General features: G+C 42.5%; 1 protein-coding gene across 1 annotated transcript; it reads left to right on the forward strand.

The window, feature by feature from the left end:
* Nucleotides 1-1,541: 1,541 nt before the first annotated feature.
* slc5a1 (solute carrier family 5 member 1) lies at nucleotides 1,542-16,272 on the forward strand. The gene is made up of 14 exons (XM_084159662.1): nucleotides 1,542-1,749; nucleotides 2,673-2,744; nucleotides 3,469-3,573; nucleotides 4,306-4,365; nucleotides 4,489-4,593; nucleotides 6,415-6,520; nucleotides 10,818-10,898; nucleotides 11,102-11,313; nucleotides 12,034-12,277; nucleotides 13,629-13,779; nucleotides 13,922-14,090; nucleotides 14,887-15,102; nucleotides 15,252-15,357; nucleotides 15,490-16,272. The coding sequence occupies exons 1-14, from the start codon at nucleotides 1,618-1,620 to the stop codon at nucleotides 15,702-15,704; spliced, it is 1,974 nt and encodes a 657-aa protein (XP_084015788.1). The 5' UTR covers nucleotides 1,542-1,617; the 3' UTR covers nucleotides 15,705-16,272.
* The last annotated feature ends 158 nt before the right edge of the window (nucleotides 16,273-16,430 follow it).

Consider the following 16,430-nt stretch of genomic DNA (forward strand, 5'->3'; position numbering starts at 1 on the left):
ATTCACCCAGCTCAATGTAACATCGATAGGTTTAGGCTACTACATGATAGTCAAATATCACCTACACACATCATGAACTTGCTATAACCTATGAATGAACGTTTACAACGTAGGTGCACAGGTTGAGAGAAATTGGAGTAATCAAGGTGACAGACATTGACACATTCAACACTGCCTTGCACACTCTTGCCTGTATCTAGCTGATCTATGGTGTAATCATTAGTCAAACAGTTGCAAACAAGATTTTCTACTGGACAAATTCAGGTATGTTTTCCCTGTTTCGTTCCGTTTGCTTGCGTTTAAAAAACTTTTTTCAACAGAATCGGTGGAATGAATACACCCCTGATCACACGCAATCACAGTTCACTTTCATAGCAGCCACATACAAACAGCATTATCCTTTTGATCGTTGTAGAATTGCTTCTCGCATCTACACGCTCTCCTCCTCTCACCTTTTCCCTGAGCTTGTGGACTTCAGTGCACAACACATCAGCTGTCTGTGATCAGGCGAAAAAACCTTTCCAAACCAAACCTTCATATCATAACCGCTGACCACTACACACATCCTACATCGTTGTCACCATATTAACTAACATCATAGTCAACATACTAGAACTAAGGTGTTAGTAAACCCGCTACGATCATGCATTACAGTGTACAGTCTGCAAGGATTTTAGCAGTTACACCGACAGGCAATAAATTAATAAAACCAAAAGCTTACCTTGACTTGGAAGAGTTCCAGTGTTGGATAGCCATAGCCAGCTAGCTACCATAGCCAGCTATCTACCATAGCCAGCTAGCTAACATAGTATCCCTCTCTGTTTGAGCAGGGTGTTTGAGTAGGCTAAACTAGCTAGGTAAGTGAAAGTGAAAAAAATACAAAATCTTTCTCTCTCTTGCATCTCCTTAATTTTTGAATAAACAAATGTGTTCAAAACTGTTCAACTATTGTCTTTCTCTATCTTTGAGTCAACTACTCACCACATTTTATGAACTGCAGTGCTAGCTAGCTATAGCGTATGCTTTCAGTACTAAATTCATTCTCTGATCCATTCATTGGGTGGACAACATGTCAGTTCATGCTGCAAGAGCTCTGATAGGTTGGAGGACGTCCCTCCGGAAGTTGTCATAATTACTGTGTAAGTCTATAGAAGGGGGTGAGAACCACAAGCCTCCTAAATGTTGTATTGAAGTCAATGTACCCAGAGGAGGACGGGAACTGGCTGTCCTCCGGCTACACCATGGTGCTACCCTACAAAGTGCTGTTGAGGCTACTGTAGACCTTAATTGCAAAACAGTGTGCTTTAATCCATTATTTGGTGACATTAATATATTTAGTATAGTTTGATCTAAAAAGCATAACTTTTTTAATGTTTCACTATTTACAATTTCTGAAATTCCCTGTGGAGGACAGTCCTCCCCTTCCTCCTCTGAGGAGCCTCCACTGGTACTCACACACACGTGCACTCGTGCTCATGTGCACACACATACCTATCTGTGGGTCAGTAGTACATAAGTAGCATTGCAGGTAACAGGGGAGTCAGCAGCACAGCAGTTAAGGAGAGAGGCTTCAATACACCTGTCCTCTGGTCACCTCTGCAGCTCAGAACAGACAAAATGACACAGGATTATTTGGGGTTCTCCTTAGTTAGAAGTGTGTCTAACAATGGCACCGTGGCCCTCAACAACCCGGCGGATATCTCTGTCATTGTGATCTACTTTTTGGTTGTCCTGGCAGTCGGAGTATGGGTGAGTTTCTGAATCTTTCCATTGACCATTCGGTTCACTCTAAAACAAATATATGTCTGTGAATAGTTAATCCCTCAGCAAGGAAAATAGATCATGGTTTTAGTTGAATCTGGAGAAAAGTTGTTTTCTCTATTCTGAATGTGATTTTTTTTAAAGTAAAAAAATAGAAGCCTCTGGATAGTGTTTCGATGTGTTTCCTTCTGAGTGATAATATGACAAAGTCTTTAAATTTACAAAAATTAAATATTTATTATGATGTTCTACACTTTCTTTACTAAGTCATTCAGATGGCCTCCAAAAAACATAATCCCTAATAGGTTCATGGCTGGACTCATGCAGTACACTTGTTGCTGCAGATATTGTCCAATTGGGCCATTGTGCCAGGAACATTATGCCAAAATTCTCCTCAAATGTATGTCTTTGATGTCAAGTAGCCTATGAATACCAAGAGCACTGACCTCTCAATGAAGTACCTGGATTGCTTCAATTTATGCCCAGCTGCAAAATGTATAATATTGCCAGACATTTATAGACCAAGTCACCAAGAATGTTTGAATTAAATTGCAGAGGAATACTTTTGCATTTGTCATATTGTTTCAGCTATGTGTGGAGAGTTGATACAGTACTAACTACACACCTGTTGGTTCAACGTAGTTTCATTGAAATTACGTGGAAACAACTTTGATTCAACCAGTGTGTGCCCAGTGGGTAGTGCTGATTGATGATTGACCCAAACAATGCTTACAAGATGTAGTAAACCAATTAAACACCATATAAACAAAAATGTATATTGAGCTTTCATATTTAACTGAAAGAGGTGCAAACGACTGTATCATGTAACCACATGGTTATTGATCAATATGATCCCTGATACATGAATATGGTATCTCAAAACAACTCAATTAACCCGTCTCTCTTTGCAGGCTATGGTGAGCACAAACCGAGCCACCGTAGGTGGATTCTTCCTGGCAGGAAGAAGCATGGTGTGGTGGCCTGTGAGTATAAGTCTTCTCTCAGGACAGTCTATTACATATTATAAACTGGGTGGTTCGAGCCCTGAATGCTGATTGGCTGACAGCTCTAATTACGTGGGTAACCAGTTTATAATAGCAACAGGCTAAGGGCTGTATCCAGGCACTCCACGTTGCGTCGTGATTAAGAACAGCCCTTCGTCATGGTCTATTGGCCATATACCACACCCCCTCGGTCCTTATTGATTAATTATCTCATTAATACATTATGACATTCAAGGGCATCCATCTCTCTACTTTACTGGCCACTGTTTATGACACTGGCCCATATTTGGAAAAACACACCCTGTTCTCCTGAACTATCGTAATACGTGCCTGTATTCCATGAAAGTGTCCAGCTCATACTTAAATCAGACAAATTATTTTATAAGGTCATAATCTTTTATCTTGATGGCCTTCATTTGAGACTGCTCCCAATTACTCAATAATGACTAGTGTTGATTGTACCAGAACACATGAAGGGTCTAACTTAATTGCATATTTCCCTTCTATTGAACTATGAACCATGTACTTGGCAACCTTTGCCCCATTATCCTACATGGAACATCCGTTGTTGCTGTAAATGTTCCTTTAGGAATGAGGTGCTCCTCAATGACCTTCCATATCCAAAAACTGTGAAATAATATAATTACTTTCTGTATAGATTGATCATGAACATTCCTCTGTCCTTCCTCTGACCGCTCTCCAGATTGGGGCATCCCTCTTTGCGAGCAACATTGGCAGTGGGCATTTTGTGGGCATCGCAGGGACTGCGGCTGCAGCTGGACTTGCCATTGGCGGATTCGAATGGAATGTGAGTGGCAACGTCTAATGTAAATAAATACCATGATAACCTCTTCTGCAAACATCATCATAACCTCTGAAACGTACCTGATATTATCACTCATCTAATCTCTATCTCTATTATCATCTCATCTCTATCTCTATTATCATCTCATCTCTATCTCTATTATCATCTCTATCTCTATTATCATCTCATCTCTATCTCTATTATCATCTCTATCTCTACTATCATCTCTATCTCTATTATCATCTCATCTCTATCTCTATTATCAGCTCTATCTCTATTATCATCTCTATCTCTATTATCATCTCATCTCTATTATCATCTCATCTCTATCTCTATTATCATCTCTATCTCTATTATCATCTCATCTCTATTATCATCTCATCTCTATCTCTATTATCATCTCTATCTCTATTATCATCTCATCTCTATCTCTATTATCATTTCAGCTCTATCTCTATTATTACCTCTATCTCTATTATCATCTCTATCTCTATTATCATCTCATCTCTATCTCTATTGCACTTTGCAATTGTTTGTATAAAAGGTGATAAACAAATATATTATATGTTTATTATCTATATATCTTGGGGCTGATAAGCCTGTAGGTTAAATGTGACTATATGATCATTACCAGAGAACAGCAGTGGGTGAAAGAAGTAACACTTCTAGTAAAAATATGAATCTGTCATTTTATAAATTCCCCATCTGAGCCCTTAGGATGTGTGTGTTTTTCAGGCCCTTGTGGTGGTGATCATTCTTGGATGGCTCTTTGTGCCCATTTACATCAAAGCTGGGGTGAGAACAACCTTTAGTGCTATTACAGTGTAATTACCATTTTACCATGCCATTTCTTACATTTCTGTAGCATAAAATCAAGTGCTATTCTACAATGTAATCATGTCTACTGGATGTGTTTAGGTGGTGACCATGCCAGAGTACTTGAGGAAGAGGTTCGGAGGGCAGCGCATCCGCATCTATCTCTCAGTGCTCTCACTCTTCCTCTATGTCTTCACTAAGATCTCAGTGAGTCACTCATATCTCTGTTCATTGTATATTACTGATGTTCAGTCCATAAAAACAACTAGGTACACTATATATATACAAAAGTATGTGGACACCCTTTCAAATTAGTGTATTCGGCTATTTCAGCCACACCCGTTGCTGATAGGTGAATAAAATCGAGCACACAGCCATGCAATCTCCATAGACGAACATTGGCAGTAGAATGGCCTTATTGAAGAGCTCTGTGACTTTCAACGTGGCACCGTCATAGGATGCCACCTTTCCAACAAGTCAGTTCGTCAAATTTCTGCCCTGCTAGAGCTGCCCTGGTCAACTGTAAGTGATGTTATTGTGAAGTGGAAACGTCTAGGAGCAACAACAGCTCAGCCACGAAGTGGTAGGCCACACAAGATCATAGAACGGGACCGCCGAGTGCTGAAGCGCGTAGCTAGTAAAAGTTGTTGCAACACTCAATACCGAGTTTCAAACTGCCTCTGTAAGCAACGTCAGCACAATAACTGTTCGTTGGGAGCTTCATTAAATGGGTTTCCATGGCCGAGCAGCCGCACACAAGCACAAAATCTGATTACGTTACTGAGTTTGGGTAATCCTAAAGTTACGTTTTTAGACAGGTAACTAGCAACTGTAACGGATTACATTTAGAAAGTAACCTACCCAACCCTAAGTCTTGCATCTCGCTTATCTCAATAGCCACACCTCCCCCAGTGAGCACATCACTCCAGTGCTGTTTAACCTCCACTGGCTCCCCATATGCTCACGCATCGACCACAAACTCGTGGTTTACACTTACCAAGCTATCCACAACTCTGGACCCAAGTACCTGTCTGACCTCATTCTACCCTCCTGCCCCACACGCGCCCTTCGCTCCTCCAGGTCCATCTCCCTTCAGCAGCCCTGCAGCAGACTGAAAACTATGGGTGACAGGGCTATCAGTTGTGCGGCACCGCGGCTGTGGAATGCACTTCCAGACACTATTAGGGCTGCAGAGTCTTTGTCCTTCTTTAAGGCACAGTTCAAGACCCTGCTGTTCAGAAAAGCGTTCAAGGAATTCTGTTCTCATGTCTTCCGGATCTGATGACACCTGTATATAGTGTTGTTTGTTGTCTGTGTTTTATGTTCTGTGTTTTTATTATTATTATTATTATTATTATTATTATTATTATATTTTTGTGCCTTGGGTGTGAGAAAAGTGCTTTACAAATGAAATGAATTATTATTATTAATATCTGCAGTGCCTCTCGTGGCAACATCATTTCGTTGTGCCTACCTCTACCATTATTTGAATGAACATTCTACGTTATCATGGACATTTTTGCATCACAATACCAGGCAGCCATTGCGAGTGTACCATGAGTTTACCAGTCAAATTGCCAGGGTTAGGGTTAGCCCATTCTATTCATCGTCTGCTACAACACCTTGCTTGTTTCAGCAAGGGGCAGTAAAGTTTCATCACGTTGTTAAAAGTCTATGTTATCGTAGAAACTGACTTAACCGCACGAATGCTCGGCCATCCGGTCTTCAGTCAGCTGTTCGTTGTTTTTTTTACGGTTATGTCAGTTATTGTATTTTCATGACAGTCTTCAACCAAAACCGTCGGTTACACGGTTATACAATAATTGCCTCTCTCTCTCTCTCTCTCTCTCTCTCTCTCTCTCTCTCTCTCTCTCTCTCTCTCTCTCTCTCTCTCTCTCTCTCTCTCTCTCTCTCTCTCTCTCTCTCTCTCTCTCTCTCTCTCTCTCTCTCTCTCTCTCTCTCTTTATCTCTCTTTCTCTTTCTCTCTCTCTCTTTCTCTCTCTTTCTCTTTCTCTCTCTCTCTCTCAGGCAGATATGTTCTCTGGAGCCATCTTTATTAACCAGGCTCTGGGGCTGAATATCTACCTTGCTGTGATTCTCCTGCTAAGTATCACTGCTCTATACACAGTCACAGGTATATATATATATATATATATATACTCTCCACTTATACACTATATACAGTGCTATGAAAAAGTATTTGCCCCCTTTCTAATTGTCTCTACTTTTGCATATTTGTGATACTGAATGTTATCAGATCTTCAACCAAAACCTAATATTAGATAAAGGGAACATAAGTGAACAAATAACACAACAATTACATATTTATTTCATTTATTTCATAAACAAAGTTATGCAACACCCAATTCCCCTGTGTGAAAAAGTAATTGCCCCCTTACACTCAATAACTGGTTGTGCCACCTTTAGCTGCAATGACTCCAACCAAATGCTTCCTGTAGTTGATCAGTCTCTCACGTCACTGTGGAGGATTTTTGGCCCACTCTTCCATGCAGAACTGCTTTAACTCAGTGACGTGTGGGGTTTCAAGCATGAACTGCTCGTTTCAAGTCCTGCCACAACATCTCAATTGGGATTAGGTCTGGACTTTGACTAGGCCATTCCAAAACTTCAAATGTGTTGCTTTTTAGCCATTTTCATGTAGACTTGATTGTGTGTTTTGGTTTTCGCCAGGCATTACTGGAATCATGTTGTCCAAAAAGTTATACTTTTGAATCATCTGTCCATAGAACGTTCTTCCAAGAGTATTGATGATCATCCAGGTGCTTTTTGGCAAACTTGAGTCAACCTTTTGGACGAGATGGGTCCCATTATGCCTGGCGAAAACCAAACACTGCATTCCACAGTAAGAACATCATATCAAAGGTCAAGCATGGTGGTGGTGGTGTGATGGTTTGGGGATGCTTTGCTGCCTCAGGACCTGGACGACTTGCCTTAATAGAAGGAACCATGAATTCTGCTCTGTATCAGAGAATTCTACAGGAGAATGTCAGACCATCCGTCTGTGAGCTGAAGCTGAAGCGCAGCTGGGTCATGCAGCAAGACAATGATCCAAAACACACAATCAAGTCTACATGAAAATTGCTAAAAAGCAACAAATTGGACGTTTTGGAATGGCCTAGTCAAAGTCCAGACCTAATCCCAATTGAGATGTTGTGGCAGGACTTGAAACGAGCAGTTCATGCTTGAAAACCCACACGTCACTGAGTTAAAGCAGTTCTGCATGGAAGAGTGGGCCAAAAATCCTCCACAGTGACGTGAGAGACTGATCAACAACTACAGGAAGCATTTGTTTGGAGTCATTGCAGCTAAAGGTGGCACAACCAGTTATTGAGTGTAAGGGGGCAATTACTTGTTCACACAGGGGAATTGGGTGTTGCATAACTTTGTTTATGAAATAAATGAAATAAATATGTAATTGTTGTGTTATATGTTCACTTATGTTCCTTTTATCTAATATTATGTTTTGGTTGAAGTTCTGATAACATTCAGTATCACAAATATGCAAAAGTAGAGAAAATTAAAAAGGGGGCAAATACTTTTTCATAGCACTGTAACTGTATATAGCAGCGATATACACTGAGTGTACAAAACATGCTCTTTCCATGACATAGACTGACCAGGTGAATTCAGGTGAAAGCTATGATCCCTTATTGATGTCACTTGTTAAATCCAGTTCAAACAGTGTAGATGAAGGGGAGGAGACAGATTAAAGAAGAATGATCCACCACCCAAAGGACATCTAGCCAACATTAACAAACTGTGGGAAGCATTGGAGTTAACATGGGCCAGCATCCCTGTGGAATGCTTCCGACACCTTGTAGAGTCCATGCCCCGTTGAATTGAGACTGTTCTGAGTGCAAAAGAGTGTGCAACTCAATATTAGGAAGGTGTTCCTAATGTTTTGTCCACTCAGTAAAATAGCAGCAATATCTAACTAATTCACTGAGAGGAGCGCTATATCGACTGTGTCCCTGTAAACCAATATGGAGTTCTTATCTGTAACCATGGCAGAATGGAGTAAAGTCCGTCCTGTATCGCTGCATTTGATTCTTTATAACAGGCCATGTCTGACGACACATATGCCTTCCTCCAAGGCTGTTTAATTTCTGTCCCACATGGGTAATTACCCATAATCCCTGATAAAACCTTGTTGTTCTCCTCTGTAATGATGCATTAATGCCTGGACTTTAGTTCACTGACAGGCCATCCGCAAGGTCAGTGGCACAAGACTGTCTCTATATTATGGGTTTCCATAATGCTCAAATAAACATGTAATGGAGTTTAGTGCAGGTGTTGTAAATCTCACACACAAAGGTGTGTTAACTGCTGAAAATAGAGTGACTCACAGCATCAAATACTGTGATGCACACGTGACACATCGATGCTTTCGAGATGCAGTCAACAGCAAAGGTTATGTGCACTGTTATTCTTGGTTAGACATTAAGGACTTGATGTTCAGTCTGTAAGGCAGCCCATCGGAAATGTATGTATGCCACCGTGTCTACTCTATTATCTTTGTGCTCAAATGAATATCAATGACCTACATGTATATTCATATACAGTGGGGAAAAAAAGTATTTAGTCAGCCACCAATTGTGCAAGTTCTCCCACTTAAAAAGATGAGAGAGGCCTGTAATTTTCATCATAGGTACACGTCAACTATGACAGACAAATTGAGAAAAACAATTCCAGAAAATCACATTGTAGGATTTTTAATGAATTTATTTGCAAATTATGGTGGAAAATAAGTATTTGGTCACCTACAAACAAGCAAGATTTCTGGCTCTCACAGACCTGTAACTTCTTCTTTAAGAGGCTCCTCTGTCCTCCACTCGTTACCTGTATTAATGGCACCTGTTTGAACTTGTTATCAGTATAAAAGACACCTGTCCACAACCTCAAACAGTCACACTCCAAACTCCACTATGGCCAAGACCAAAGAGCTGTCAAAGGACACAAGAAACAAAATTGTAGACCTGCACCAGGCTGGGAAGACTGAAACTGCAATAGATAAGCAGCTTGGTTTGAATAAATCAACTGTGGGAGCAAATATTAGGAAATGGAAGACATACAAGACCACTGATAATCTCCCTCGATCTGGGGCTCCACGCAAGATCTCACCCCGTGGGGTCAAAATGATCACAAGAACGGTGAGCAAAAATCCCAGAACCACATGGGGGGACCTAGTGAATGACCTGCAGAGAGCTGGGACCAAAGTAATAAAGCCTACCATCAGTAACACACTACGCCGCCAGGGACTCAAATCCTGCAGTGCAAGACGTGTCCCCCTGCTTAAGCCAGTACATGTCCAGGCCCGTCTGAAGTTTGCTAGAGTGCATTTGGATGATCCAGAAGAGGATTGGGAGAATGTCATATGGTCAGATGAAACCAAAATATAACTTTTTGGTAAAAACTCAACTCGTCGTGTTTGGAGGACAAAGAATGCTGAGTTGCATCCAAAGAACACCATACCTACTGTGAAGCATGGGGGTGGAAACATCATGCTTTGGGGCTGTTTTTCTGCAAAGGGACCAGGACGACTGATCCGTGTAAAGGAAAGAATGAATGGGGCCATGTATCGTGAGATTTTGAGTGAAAACCTCCTTCCATCAGCAAGGGCATTGAAGATGAAACGTGGCTGGGTCTTTCAGCATGACAATGATCCCAAACACACCGCCCGGGCAACGAAGGAGTGGCTTCGTAAGAAGCATTTCAAGGTCCTGGAGTGGCCTAGCCAGTCTCCAGATCTCAACCCCATAGAAAATCTTTGGAGGGAGTTGAAAGTCCGTGTTGCCCAGCGACAGCCCCAAAACATCACTGCTCTAGAGGAGATCGGCATGGAGGAATGGGCCAAAATACCAGCAACAGTGTGTGAAAACCTTGTGAAGACTTACAGAAAACGTTTGACCTGTGTCATTGCCAACAAAGGGTATATAACAAAGTATTGAGAAACTTTTGTTATTGACCAAATACTTATTTTCCACCATAATTTGCAAATAAATTCATTAAAAATCCTACAATGTGATTTTCTGGAAAAAAAATTCTCATTTTGTCTGTCATAGTTGACGTGTACCTATGATGAAAATTACAGGCCTCTCTCATCTTTTTAAGTGGGAGATCTTGCACAATTGGTGGCTGACTAAATACTTTTTTCCCCCACTGTACCATACACAACTACTGAGGGGTAGTTATAGATTCTATATGATAGACAAACATCAAATGAACAACTGGACCATTAACATGCTATCCCTTTTGACCAAGGCCAATCATTACAGTAAAAAAGAAATATCACATTTACAGTGTAAATGAGTACTACGGTGGTTTTCCACAGCTTAGTCATTGAGTGTAACCCTGTATGAGTAATGAGTGGGATTGTGTTGTGCTGACTCACCATTTGCACCCTACCTCAGGTGGACTGGCTGCAGTGATCTACACAGACACATTGCAGACCATCATCATGGTCGTGGGATCTTTCATCCTCATGGGTTATGGTAATGTGTTTATTCATTTATACTGCCTGGTCCCTCTTTTCCTTTTCCTATAACTCTATATCTCTTCTTCCTTGTCCTCCTCCTGATAATTATCCTCCCTTCATTCCCTTTCTCCATGCATTCCTCATTCTCATTCCCCCTTTCTCCTCTATTTATTATCTTCTTATTCCTCTTTCACAACCCCTTTCTGTCTGTCTCCTCAGCCTTCAATGAGGTGGGAGGTTATGAGAACTTCCAGACGCGCTACATGACGGCCATACCTACTCTGACTGGGGTCAACATCAGTGAGAGCTGCTACACCCCTCGGCCTGACTCCTTCCACATCTTCAGGGACGCAGTGACAGGGGACCTGCCCTGGCCAGGCCTGGTGTTTGGCCTCACTGTCCAGGCCACCTGGTATTGGTGCACTGATCAGGTAGCCTACTGCTCTGTAGGGAATGAACAAGTCTAACACCCTCCCACCCTCATTTACATGCACACACACTCGTGTCTTGTGTACATACGCTTGTACACATGCACTCTATCTAACCCCCCCCCCCCCCCCCAGCTCTCAGCTTGTCTTAGCTGAAGTGACTACCTTATGAAGAGAGGCATGCTTTTAGTTAGACCCAAATGTACTTCCCACAGACTTAGATATGATTAAAAGCCAGGCACACAGAGGTGACTGTGAAGAAAGAACAGGATGTTGATTTATACAACCACACCCACGAGCAAGCACTCACTCACACATGTTAAATACGAAAGTTGAAAAACAGTTTATTAAATTAGCAGAACTCAAAGCTTAACTGGGTTTCTGTTTCTCTAATTCATATATGATAGCGCCATGCCTTCTCCTGTGATCAGCGATTTGGGTCACGTTTGGAATGGAAAACATTTCATTTGATGAATAGTTCAGCTAGAAAAGCTGCATACACATTTGTGCCTGTCAGAAGTTATGTGGTTGTATGGTGCATGGAAGGAATGATGAGTGCATTTTACTTCAAACCCCTTTCATTCCCCTCTGCTCTTGATATTGGCATATTCAAGCAATACAGAGGCACCATACTTATGTTTTGACCATGAAAACTGAGCCTTGAAGATTGAATCCATCACCTCTTTAGTAACTGGAGGCTTTTTTTCCTCCCCTGTCGTCTAGGTGATTGTCCAGCGCTGTCTATCTGCCAAGAATCTTTCCCACGTCAAGGCTGGCTGTATCCTGTGTGGCTACCTGAAGCTGCTACCCATGTTCCTCATGGTCTTCCCTGGCATGATCAGCCGAATCCTCTACCCAGACGAGGTGGCGTGTGTGGAACCAGATGAGTGTCTGAGGTACTGTGGGGCCAGTGTTGGCTGCACCAACATTGCTTATCCCAAACTGGTGGTGGACCTCATGCCAAATGGTGGGTAACAAAAGATACTAGTCCATCTAGTAACAATGACAGTCCTAGCACCACTATCAAATAAAATAAAATTGTATTTGTCACATGCGCCGAATACAACAGGTGTAGACCTTACCGTGAAATGCTTACTTACAAGCAATTAACCAACAATGCAGTTCAAGAAATAGAGTTAAGAAAATATTTACTAAATAAACTAATGTAAAAAATAAAATAAAAAGTAACACAATAAAACAACAATACAGAGGCTATAAACAGGGGGTACCGGTTCCGAGTCAATGTGCAGGGGTAAAGGTTAGTCGAGGTACTTTGTACATGTAGGTAGGGGTAAAGTGACTATGCATAGATAATAAAGAGTGAGTAGCAGCAGTGTAAAAACAAAGGGAGGGGGTGTCAATGTAAATAGTCCGGGTGGCCATTTGATTAATTGTTCAGAAGTCTAATGGCTTGGGAGTAGAAGCTGTTAAGGAGCCTTTTGGACTTAGACTTGGTGCTCCGGTACCGCTTGCCGTGCGTTAGCAGAGAGAACAGTCTATGACTTGGGTGACTGGAGTCTTTGACAATTTTTAGGGCCTTCCTCTGACACAGCCAGGTATGGAGGTCCTGGATGGCAGGACGCTTGGCTCCAGTGATGTACTGGGCCATAACGCATTACCCTCTGTAGCGCCTTACGGTCGGAAGCTGAGCAGTTGCCATATCAGGCGGTGATGCAACCGGTCAGGATGCTCTCGATGGTGAAGCTGTAGAACTTATTGAGGATCTGGGGACCCATGCCAAATATTTTCAGTCTCCTGAGGGGAAAAAGGTGTTGTCGTGCCCTCTTCACGACTGTCTTGGTGTGTTTGGACCATGATAGTTGAACTTGAAACGATCAACCCGCTCCACTACAACCTTTTGTCCAGGTGGGAAAGGGCAGTGTGGAGTGCGATTGAGATTGTGTCATTTGTGGATCTGTTGGGGCGGTATGCGAATTGGAGTGGGTCTAGGGTTTCCGGAGTGATGGTGTTGATGTGAGCCATGACCAGCCTTTCAAAGCTCTTCATGGCTACCGATGTGAGTACTACGGGGTGGTAGTCATTTAGGCAGGTTACCTTCGCTTTCTTGGGCACAGGGACTATGTTACTACAACACTGTTACTACTGCTACCAATAGTGCATTCAATAAAGTACTACTCCTTATTCCAGGAAAACATTTTTTACTGCTAATTCAACCAACAATCACATTTGTTCATCTCTTCATTCCTTCTCTTTTCTCTTTTCCACGCCTATCCTAATCCGCCTTCCCTCCATTCCTGTTCTCCTTTGCATTCCCCCCTCCCTGCCCTCTCCTCCTGTCCTCCCCCTCTCTCCTGCAGGTCTGCGAGGCCTGATGCTGTCGGTGATGATGGCTTCTCTAATGAGCTCCCTGACCTCCATCTTCAACAGTGCCAGCACCCTGTTCACCATGGACATCTACACCAAGATACGCAAAGCCTCCTCTGAGAAGGAACTCATGATTGCCGGGAGGTACAGTAACACACATCTCAGCGTGCTCAAGTTCTTTGGAGTTCAATTGCTTTAATACGTGTGTATATGCTAGTGTTTGTGTATGTTTGTATTTAGATAAATGGGTAATATTGATATTGATGTATTATTCTTGGCTGTGTAGGGTGTTTATCCTGGTTCTGATCGGGGTGAGTATAGCCTGGATCCCTGTGGTCCAGTCTGCTCAGAGTGGCCAGCTCTTTGACTACATCCAGTCCATCACCAGCTACCTGACCCCGCCCATCGCTGCCACCTTCATGCTCGCTATCTTCTGTAAGCGCGTCAACGAGCCGGTAAGTCTCCAACTAAACCAAAATCAGTGTGATATAAACTAGTTTCCTTTAGCTACTTGTGGTTTGAACTGGTTTATTTAACCTGCAATAAGGCCCGAGGGGGTGTGGTATTTAAGTGATAATGCCCGAGAAGCCAGTGTTTGTTTTGTGTTTTGTTGAGAAGCTGGTGTTTGGTGTTTGTTGGATATATTGGCACTGGTGTTGTTAGGCCCGAGACGAAATCCAGCACGACACAACACGGTCGTGTATATCAGACCGTATACCACGGCTATGACCAAAGAATGTAGTTTTTAACCAGTTTATAATAGCAATAAGGTCCCTGAGGGGTTTGTGGTATATGGCCAATATAAATAATAAATAATAAATAAATAAATAATTGGTCATTTAGCAGACGCTCTTATCCAGAGCGACTTACAGGAGCAATTAGGGTTAAGTGCCTTGCTCAAGGGCACATCGACAGATTTTTCACCTAGTCGGCTCGGGGATTAGAACCAGCGACCTTTCGGTTACTGGCACAACGCTCTTAACCACTAAGCTACCTGCCGCCCACTCCGCGTTGCGTCGTGCTTAAGGACAGCCCTTTGCCATGGTATATGGGCCATATACCACACCCCTTGGGCCTTATTGCTTAAGTAGTTTATCTGTACTCTGCTGGCTAGTTTCAAGGGACCCTGGTTACCACTTTCACCATTTACTGCCTTGTTCCTGTGTATGTTTGTGTTATACATGATGTTTGTGCAATAGAAAGTGAACCATGAAAATGTGTTGAGTTACATATACCCCCCCACACTTTCAGGGTGTGTTCTATGGCCTTACGTTAGGTCTGGCTATTGGCTTAACCAGGATGATCGCTGAGTTTGCCTATGGGACAGGAAGCTGTGTGACCCCCACTAACTGTCCTGAGATAATCTGTGGGGTCCACTACCTCTACTTCTCCATCATTCTGTTCTGTATCTCCTGCCTGGTGATAGTCAGCATCTCCCTCATGACCAAACCCATCGACGACAAACATGTAAGTTACAACTGCCCCCGATACCCAAACTTATTTTGTTATTCTTCCATCTGTGAATGTAATTTAATAAAAACTCTGTCACTCTGCTATCTCTAAATGAACTTCTCCCCATTTGTTTGTCCCATGCCTCTCCCTCCCTCCATCTCCAGTTGTACCGGTTGTGCTGGCAGCTGAGGAACAGCACAGAGGAGAGGGTGGATCTGGAGCTAGACAATTGGACAGAAAACCAAGAACCTGACTCGATGGATATTGAAGGTAAGAGAGGTCTCACTCCCATCTCTATCTGTTATTCCGTGACATACATACAGATGTTTCTTCTCACATCTGCATTCATACGTGCGCACGCACACACTGTCTCCTCATCCCTGTGTTTGTGTGTCTGTGCAGAGCCCACAGAGGAGCCAGGCTGTTGTAAGAAGGCAGTATTGAGCTTCTGTGGTTTGGAGAAATCGAATGCTCCCAAGCTGAGTGCTGAGGAGCAGGCTGAGCTGCAGAGGCAACTCACAGACACCTCAGAGAAACCCTTGTGGAGGAACGTGGTCAATGCCAACGCCATCATCCTCCTGTGCGTCTGTGTCTTCTTGCACGGCTTCTACGGTTAAACATCTCCTCATCCTGGACCTCCAGTGCCCTGGAGTCTGGCCTGTCAAACCATCAACTTGAGGAGCCTCCTCTTTCAAACCTGAAATCCTCCCCAGACTCACAGGCCCACGACGCACTGTAAATTGCCTTCTCTCTTACACTCCCTCCCTCTATCCATCATCTGTACAGGTCCCTCTTAACCTCTTAACTCTGTAATCTCCACACCTCCATAACGTGGTCAATGCTACGAACGCCTTACCTAGCTCCATACCTGAATGACTGGCCTGGACTCTCTAACTGGGAGTCACAACGCTCCTTCGGTTGGTGTTCTTTGTTCTCTGCTTTGTGGACTTTAAATGTATGTTGAATGTGTCATGAAGATTATGATGATGATAAAGAGGATGATCATGATGATGATGATGATGATACTGATGATGATGATGATGATGAAAGATCTGAATAGAACTCAGTGTCCAATGTTATCCAATGTTCACTTTGAACTTTCTGACCTTCATGAACATTCTATATTTCGGTATATTACATACACTAGGTGGGGGTGCAGTATGAATAAACTCATGTAATTTAAGATTTGAAAGAGTATCATTACCAAGATAACACTGTACAACCACTCCACAAATTTCTTGTTAACAATCTATAGTTTTGGCAAGTCAGTTAGGACATCTACTTCGTGTATGACACAAGTAATTTTTCTAACAATTGTTTACAGACAGATTATTTCACTTATA

This window comes from Coregonus lavaretus (genome assembly GCF_964263955.1).
Source record: "Coregonus lavaretus genome assembly, chromosome: 4".
Classification (NCBI taxonomy): Eukaryota; Metazoa; Chordata; class Actinopteri; order Salmoniformes; family Salmonidae; genus Coregonus; species Coregonus lavaretus.